At 53.6% G+C, this 8687-nt stretch overlaps 1 protein-coding gene across 2 annotated transcripts; it reads right to left on the reverse strand.

Annotated features, from left to right (window-relative positions):
* Positions 1 to 694: 694 nt before the first annotated feature.
* On the reverse strand, positions 695 to 8687 carry ACVRL1 (activin A receptor like type 1). Of its 2 annotated transcripts, XM_011382354.1 has the most exons (9): positions 8522 to 8687; positions 7775 to 8026; positions 7381 to 7589; positions 7036 to 7135; positions 6530 to 6676; positions 5964 to 6239; positions 5125 to 5322; positions 2472 to 2602; positions 953 to 1275 (listed from the first exon to the last, which is right to left on the reverse strand). In XM_011382354.1, the coding sequence occupies exons 1-9, from the start codon at positions 8583 to 8585 to the stop codon at positions 1141 to 1143; spliced, it is 1512 nt and encodes a 503-aa protein (XP_011380656.1). In that variant the 5' UTR covers positions 8586 to 8687; the 3' UTR covers positions 953 to 1140. The 2 variants fall into 2 exon arrangements, with proteins under 2 accessions (XP_023380311.1, XP_011380656.1); XM_023524543.1 differs by lacking the exons at positions 7036 to 7135; positions 7381 to 7589 and having other exon boundaries at positions 695 to 1275; positions 8522 to 8647.

Here is an 8687-nt window from a genome sequence, read left to right on the forward strand (position 1 = left end):
AGGGCTGGCTGGCTTGCCTGCCAGAAGGCCAGGGACTGTCTGAGCCCAAGGATGACCTGTCGGTTAAGGCAGGAACTGGAGCCTGTGGAATTAGACTAGGAGGTATCTCAGACACTCCTGGCCTCAGATAAAGTAATTTTCAAATCCCTATCTTAGGACAAATTGCCAGGGGCTGGGGCATAAAGAATAAGACACTGATGAACTGAATTCTAACATGGGCTGAAAATACCAAAAAAATAATAATAATAATTAGAGCTGAAAAAAACCTCAAAGGACATCAAGACCAAATCTTTCAATGTGTAGACGAAGAAACGAAGGTTCTGAGACAATGAAGGCCTCATTCTTATCACTTAGAGCAAGCACCCAGGACCAGAACCTGGGTCTCTGACTCTCATCTGAACCTTTCCCTGGCCATGTTTGGCCTTGATGTCCTCTCAGTTATTCTGAAAGTCCTGGGCCTGCCACACCCCCAGTAGGACTCCTTGAGTTTAACCCCCAATAAGTCAGCTAGGATAGGGGGTAGGTGCCCCAGCTCTTCTAGGCAGCTGACCGTCAGCTTGCAGGAGCCGTCCAGGAGACAGAGGCCTGAGGCATCATGTAGCTGACATACAAGCCCATGGAAAGAAACTGATGGGCCCTGGATGTCTGAGGCTTGGGCCAGAGGCAGAAGCCTGGCAGGGCAGGGTGTCTACCGAAGGCCGGACAGGGCCCCAGCCACCTTGGCAGCTCTGGTAGTCACCCTCCGTGAGGTTGACCAAGGGCAGGGGGTAGAGTGCAGGCCTAGGCTCTGGGCCCAAGAGACTGGGATTCCCTGACATGGCCATCCTGGCTCTGGGGCCTCCTTTGCATCCTGTCCTGGGATTGTAAGGGATGCACCCAGGGCATGGGGGTGGGGAGGGAGCCAGGCGTCAGGGAGCCTGCTGTTCTGAGCAGGCCAGACGGTGGGAGATCGGGTTTCAACCCAGCAGTATTTTTGGCTGGATGGGCTGAGGGGCTGAACTGAGCAGGCACAGCCTTCCCCTAGAAGGGTACCCCCCCACTCCAGCACAACACTCACACTACCCCCACCCAGATAGACCACCATCCACCACCCACCCCCACACACTGCAGGCCCAGGGGAGTCAGGTTTCAGGCCAGTGGCTAGTGAATTACTTTGGGCTTCTCCAGACTGTTGCTGAGTTTCTGAAGTGTCTTCTTGATCCGCAGTGCAGTGAGGCGGGCAGAGGGGTTGGGGTACCAGCACTCCCGCATCATCTGAGCCAGGCCTGAGAGGACCTGGGGGAAAGGAGAGAGAGGCAGAGGGGAAGAAGCAGAGACATGGGTCAGGGAAGATGGAAAGGAGGAGGCAAGGAGGGTGGCTCAGTAATGGGGCGACACAAGCAGGACAGAATGGATGAGAAGAGGGAGATGAGAGTGTTGAAAAGGAAGGGGAAAGGAAAGGCAGAAGTGGTAAGACGAGGAATGGAGGGGACCAGGCAAAGATGAGAAGAGTAAGATAAAAAATGGGAGAGGAAGAGAGTGGAGTAAGAAGGGGCATGAAGATAGGCAGGCAGGACAGAAAGAGAGCTGTAACTCATCTTCAGGAGCACTCAGGTCCCCTTTGGTGTGTGTTTGTGGAACACCTTACCCCCACCCCTATCTCCAAGAAAGGGGAGATAAGCAAACCTTAGGGCTCCCACATCTCCAGCCAGACCCCAGTGCAGAGGGTAGTGTCTCTCAGACCTCAACCAACCATGACTGGACCCAGTGGACACTGGAAGAATGGGTGGTGAGTACTGCAAGTGTCCAGAGAGGAAGCCACCCCAGGAAGCTCAGTGGGTGAGCCACTGAGTGAGCCAGCCCCACCCTGAGCTGATTCTTGAGAAGGAGTGTATATGCACAGGAATTCATGTGTGGCTTTTTTTTTTTTTTGTGGAAATGTATATTGTGCAGAAATGTACATGTGTATATTTATTCATTCTTTTAATAAACATCTATTGAGCACCTACTGTGGGCCAGGCACTGTGATAGATGAGGATATAAAGGTCAACCCAGGTACATGCTTTTTGTCTTCACGGGGCCAGCAGTCTAGCATACACATGCATGTGTATGTATGTATATCTGTGAGTATGTGTTTAAGTAGAAGCATGTGCATGCCTATTTGTGTTTATGTACACATATGTGTGCTTGTAAAAGTATATAGAGTTTTGAGAAAAGACAAAGACAAACAAGAACAAAAACTGCAAAGCAAGAAATGCAGCAGAACCTCTGACCTTTCCGGCAAGGTGAAGTATTCTCAAAATCCCAGAATAACCAGGGGGTCCAAAGGCCAGACCAGGGATGTGGGAGGGAGTAGCCAGGGAGGTACCCTGGACTGTATCCCCCAGAATCTATCCAGGTGAAGCAAAGGCCTCAGACACAAGTTCCTGGGTCCAGAAATCCCAGCTGTGAGTCACCACCCCATGCCATCCCAGCCCCCATGGAGACCTCACCGGGTCTGCAGCCAGCCGGTTGGGGATGGTGGGGGTCTGCTGGTCAACACACACCACCTTTTTCATGTCCTCGAAGCTGGGATCATTGGGTACCACATCATAGAAGGGTGGCCTGTAGTCTTCCACGATGCCTGGGAGTGAAGGGTGATGGAAAGTGACACAGGACCCCAAGAAGGCCCAATACCACCCAGAGGAAACCAATTGCCTGACCATGCTACCCTTTAGAGGAACATTATAATATTAGAAATATATTTATAAATAATAATTACTACTGCTTATTTTGCCATGTGCCAGGCATTGTGCTATAAATGCTTTACATGCATTATACTGTTAGTCTTCACGATAATCTTATTAGGTAGGTACTGTTATTATTGATGAAGAAACTGATGCTCAGAGAACCTGAGCCCAAGGTTACACAGCTAGTGATGGCAGAGTCAAGACTTAAACTCATCTCATTAGATTCCTAGGCCAGATCTTGTTCTACTGCTTCCCACCCAGGGTCTGGGTACTGCCTGTAGGTCCCAACTAACACAGATGCCCAATAATACCTAAAATTTACTGAGCACTTACTATATGCCAGGCACTATCCTAAGTGCATTGCATTAAATCCTCGTAACAACCCTATGAGGTAAGTAAATACTGAGTTCCACTCTATAAGCAATTAAATTAAGGCCAGAGAGGTTAAGAAGCTTGTCTAAAAATCACACAAGTAGAAAGTGACGGCTGAGATTTAAGCCCAGAAAGTCTACCCAAAGCCCAGGCTCTTAACCTCCAAATTTTATAGACTTAAGGGATAGTAGCTGGTTGACTGCTAGGTGAGGGTGTAGAAAAAGTAGAAGGGAGAGAAAATACCTCTCTTAAGAGAAAGAGATTTTTACCCAGGTCCAAATAACATCCCCCCACTCTCAGGGATGGCATAGGCCTCTGCTGACCCTCTCGGCCGGCATCACCCCTCCCTTATACCAAGTGTGTTGTCCTTAGCAGGAGCTTTCTGAAAATGATGGCTGTGGAGCTGCAGCCAGCTCAAGCAGAAGAGGCCAGACCCAGAAAAAATGCCCCATGCTGCACCCTGCTTCCCAGGCCGAGGATGGGGGCCAGGGCCACATAGTCGAAAACCTCGGAAGAGCCTGCGCCAGCTGTTCTCCCCATGGCGGGCTTCCAGGTCAGCCCCTGTGCCGCTCGCGCCCTAATCAGTGCTGCACAGAGGCCTGAGCGTGTCTAATGGGCCTTTAATCAGTGCCGGGGCTGACACCAGATTACAGTGTTTATAATGCGCCACGAATCAGTATGGGACTGACAGAGCTTCCCTCCGCCCCAGGAGCCAGCAGTCAGCCATCCCCTCAGCCCTGGCTGGTCCAGCCTTCCTCATCTGCCTGCAGCCTGGTCCAAGTAGCCTTGGTCTTTCCAGGTGCCCCCTTCTCCTACCCCGGCCTCTAGAGCTGACTCTGAACTTTCAAGCCTGAAGAGGCAGGAATCTGATGCCTTTGAGTCTCCCAAAGGGTCTAGTTACACCTCAGCCTGATGAGAGCAAATGAAGCCTGGCATGAGGCTGGCTCCTCATAGATGCTCAGGAAATAAGAATTTACCTCTCCCCAAGGAACAGAGCTCCAGTCATATCCTGAGGCTTGTCCCCAATCTATCAGGACCTCTGGCAACCCCTCCATATGGACAGCCTCCACGAAGACTGACAAGCCTCTCCACCCAATTCACACCACCACCCATCATCCATCTACCCCACGGCTGAGAGGCCACTGGCCACATGGCTGCTCACTATACGGGGTCAATGAGAATGAGGTCCCTCTGCCTGCTCCTGACCCCTCAAATTTGAGTTCTTTGTGGCACCCACAATAATAATGAGGCAGCAATAAACAGGCAGTTTAGGCATTATTATACCCTGCATTTTTGTGGTCAAGGAAGCCAAGGACCAGAGAGGTTTAAGTAGTACAGTGGTAAAGAGCACTGGTCTTAGAGTCAGATTGCCTGGTTTCAGACTCCAGTGCTGCCTCTAGCCAGCTGTAATTCTGTGCCTCAGTCCCCTCATCTGTAAATGAGGATGATACTGTGTCAGGCATTCATTATGACAACAATAATTGACACTAATATTTACCGAGCTACAGAACAGCTCCATACACTGTCTTAAATACTTCATTTGGATTATCTCAACTACTAGAAACTATTTTTATTCTCATAAATGAGGAAACTGAGGCACAGAGAGCAGGTTAAGTAACCTGCACATGGTCAGTGGCAAAATCAAGAACTGAACCTAGGCAGTCTAATTCCCAACCCATTTTCTTAACCACTAAGCAACACCAGCTTCCTGCCAACATAGGATGATTAAATAAGACAATACATGTATATTACATGGCACCTGGCACATATTTAAGCTCAATAAATGTTAACTGCTATTAATATTTCTGTTATTATCACTTACCCAAGATTTCACAGCCAGAATCACAGACTCACAGACTCAGATGAACCTTAAAAGTTCACTCAGCTGAATCAGCTAGCGACTGGTAATGAAGGGAATACAGGTGGTTTGGCCACAAAACTCTCATACCGCAGGGACATGCCATGGCAGGGAGACCCCATCTCCTGCCTGTCTATCCACCTGCCCCATTCCCCTTTCCTCACCCCGTGCCGGATAGGCCCTCACCATTGACAATGGTCCGGCGGGCGATCTCCCACAGCACCAGACCAAAGGCCCAGATGTCAGTCCACTTGTAGGACTCAAAGCAGTCGGTACGGATCTGTTCGTCCAGCACCTCTGGGGCCATGTACCGTTTGGTGCCTACTCGAGGGTTGTTGCCAATGTCCAGGTAATCACTACTCTGGGAGTGCATCACAGCCAGGCCTGTGGGTACGGGGCCTGTCACTTCTGCCACTCGCCTGAGCCCACAAACAGGGCGCAAGGCGAGGATGGAGGTGTGACACAGAGGTGCAGGCAAATGGAGACCTGCCTCAGGGTGGGCTGGGAGAACAACTGTCCCAGTTTCATTTCACTTGTGTAGTGCTTTCTAGGTACCCAAGAACCCAGTGAGATGTTAGCAGGCAAGGCAGGCATTATTATGCCCATTCCACAGAGCAGAACCCCAAGGCCCAGTTATGGGAAGCAGTGTAGTGAATGAAGCTAGGATGAGAACCCAGGTTCCTGGCTCCCTGTCCCTTTCTCCTAACTCTTGGGAGTTGGGGTGATGTGGTGGAAGGAGTTTGGGCTGGAAAAGGGTGTTATGCAACTTGAGGGGCTCTAGTGGAGGTGAAATGAGACAGCAAACATCTCTGTAAGTTTTAAAACGCCAATCCGTATCGTCGTCGTCCACAGGCATGCAAATAGGCCAAGGCGGAACCAAGAGCAAATGGAAAGAGCGCGAACCTCGAACTCCGCCCCCCAGCGAAGAACCCGCCCCGCCCCGCCCCGCCCTGCCCCTGTGAAGTGCGGGTCCTTTCTCCACCCCACTCCCTGCGAAGGGCCCGCCCCTGGCCCGCCCGGCTCACCCAGGTCCGCGATGCAACACTGCAGGTTGCTCTTGACCAGCACGTTGCGACTCTTGAGGTCACGGTGGGCAATGGCGGGTTTGCCCTGCGTGCCGAAGATCTCCACATGCAAGTGCGCCAGGCCGCAAGCCGCGGACACAGCTAGCCTCAGGGCCAGCTGAGGCTCCAGCGTCTGTCTCTGCAGAAAGTCATAGAGCGAGCCATGCTCGTGGTAGTGTGTGATGAGCCACAGCTGCGTACTCGAGTTGCGGGAAGTCATGTCCGAGGCGATAAAGCCTGTGAGCAGAGGGTCAGGTGGCTCAGCAAAGGGGCTAGGGATGAGGGAGGCTGGACTGGTCAGGGTCAGGGCTGGGGCTGAAGGCAGAGGATGGACTGGGTCAGGGCAAACTTAGGGTTGGGGTGGAGGCTGGTCTGGCTTAGGTCAGAGAGGAAGCTGGAGTAAGAGGTTTGGGCTGAGAGCCGGCTGGGAGTCCTTCAGGGTTAGGTCGGGGTCCAGAGGCTGGGGACTCCAGCCCTGAGTGCAGGGGAGTAAAAGCCCGGGGTCCGGCATAGCGTCCCCAGCTTGCCTAGGATGTTGTCGTGTCTGAGCAACACTGTATTGTAGATCTCAGTCTCCCGGAACCAGGACTGTTCATCCCTTGAAGAGAAGATCTTGACGGCCACACTCTCACCATGCCACAGGCCTCGCCACACCTCACCATAGCGGCCTTTGCCTGATCCAGTGGCGGGAGGGGAGGGAGAAGATCACACAAGCTCCTGAGCACAGTAGTCCCCAGAAGTGACCTGCATCTTGATGGTGCACTGACCCCGCTGCAGAACCTCTGACACTTGTATTTAACTTAATGCAGACCCAAACCCCTCTGGCAGGCCACCCCCATCCGCCTCTTGTTCCTCATCAGCTCCTGCAGATGGATCTAGCCCTGACCCATCTCCAACACCCTCCCTGCCCAGCAGAATTCCCATTCTGAGCCAAGCCTAGCCCCTCCTGTGACTCCAGAGGTCAAGAGCTTCCTCAGCCCTCCAGGCTCATGGGAACCCTTGGTCCCCATCCCCAGGCTCACCCACTGCTCACCCACACACTCCACCAGGGCGACCTGCCGTGCCACTGTCCTCTGCACCAGGAAGGGGAGCCCCGAGCCACTGCCCGTGGTGCAGTCGCTGTCCAGGAGGTCCTGGAAGTACCGAGAGCCCACTGAAAGGCTGTCCCCACCCATTCCAGTTCCCTTCTCCTCCCTCAACCAGAGTCCTACTACTGTGTCTCTGCACGCTCCACACTCATCCAGCCCCCCACCCACTGAAATTGGAGTGTCTGTGATTGTGCCTTTCTCAGCTACCTGTCAATCTGCATCCCCTCTGATTCTATGGCTCCTGCCTACCCTTCCCCCCACCCCATGTCCCAAGTTCCCCATGCCCATACCCCCAACATGCTGTCCCCCTGCTCAGATGCCTTCAGGATGAGGCTGGACTCGCCCAGCTCGCTGTGCAGGCCCCGATGCTTCTCCTGCCTCCGCCGGACATGCCACAGGCCCAGGGTACCCAGGGCCACCAGGGCCAGCAAGGCCAACACAGGGCCCAGGATCAGAGGCAGCTGGCCATCTACTTGCGGCTGCTCCGGAGTTGGGGTGGCTGCCAGAGGGGGGACACTGAGACCCAGCTTCCACCAGGCTAGAGTCCTCCCCATCTTACCACTCTGCCATCAGATTCCAGGGTCCTGCCTCCCCCACCCTCCTGGCCAGAGCATAAGAAGAAAGCAGGGTAGGAGGACAGGGTCTGAGAAGATGAGGAGGAGTTGCTGGGGCAGTTGGACATACCCTTCAGCACCAGGGACACATTGTGGTTGCAGAGGGAGCTGTTGCAGCAGTAGTGGTTGACGAATTCAGTGGGGCGCCCCCTGCAAAGCTCCTGGTGCATGTTCCCGCAGCCCCTATGTTCCTGGGGGTGCCTGCCCTCCTCCCGCACCAGCACTACGGTGCACCAGGCCCCCTGGCAAGTAGGCCCCTTGCAATGTGGATTCTCACACGTACAGGTCACCAGTGGGCCCCGAGAGGGCTTCACAGGGTCACCTGGGAGACACAGCAGAAGCTCAGCCACTCTGGGCCCAACTCTCCAGCTGAACCCCACACCCACTGCCCTCTCCTTTCTGATCTCCCAAACAAACCCCTTAGTTCCACCTTCAGATTATCTTTCACTGAGAACCAGGCCTCTCTCCAGTCCCTCATCCTAGGACCTCCCCTCCCGGTTCCAGACCCAGCCCTGGCCCCAGCCCCAACCCTAAGGGCTCTCCCAGGCCCTCCTTGCCAACATTCCCACACTCGGTACCCCCCAGTCAGAAGTTCTCATCGTGAAGTCTAGTAGAAAACCAGCCTGCAGGTTTGGATAAAGAGGGCAGCAAAAGAGGGTTGGGGTAGCTAGTCTAATAGAGCCTATCTTCTGCCCTCCAGCCAAGCTCCAAAGTCCCTTTTCCCCAATTCCTCAAATTCAGCCTCAGCAAGAGCTGAGCCCAGAAAACCCTTTCTCCATTCAGGCCCCTGTTCCCTATCTGCTCCCCCAGTACTCACCCTGGTTCAAGCCCAAGGCCATCAGTAGCATCAGAAGGCCTTTCCTGGGGGAGTCCAAGGTCATGGTTCTGGAGAGAGGAGCAGGAGAGGGGGTGCAGTAAGATCTGTGAAATGTAATCCCCTCCGTGTTTTCAGCCACTAACTGTGGCTCCCTCCCACCCAGAGG

This window comes from Pteropus vampyrus, unplaced genomic scaffold (assembly GCF_000151845.1).
Source record: "Pteropus vampyrus isolate Shadow unplaced genomic scaffold, Pvam_2.0 Scaffold471, whole genome shotgun sequence".
NCBI lineage: Eukaryota > Metazoa > Chordata > Mammalia > Chiroptera > Pteropodidae > Pteropus > Pteropus vampyrus.

Excerpts from the sequence above, each read along its gene's own strand:
- ACVRL1 (XM_011382354.1), bottom strand. The coding sequence starts at position 8,585 with ATGACCTTGGACTCCCCCAGGAAAGGCCTTCTGATGCTACTGATGGCC. Across the intron at positions 8,027-8,521 it reads GGCCTTGGGCTTGAACCAGG|GTGACCCTGTGAAGCCCTCT; the intron begins GTGAGTACTGGG and ends TGTGTCTCCCAG. Across the intron at positions 1,276-2,471 it reads ACCGGCTGGCTGCAGACCCG|GTCCTCTCAGGCCTGGCTCA; the intron begins GTGAGGTCTCCA and ends CCTTTCCCCCAG.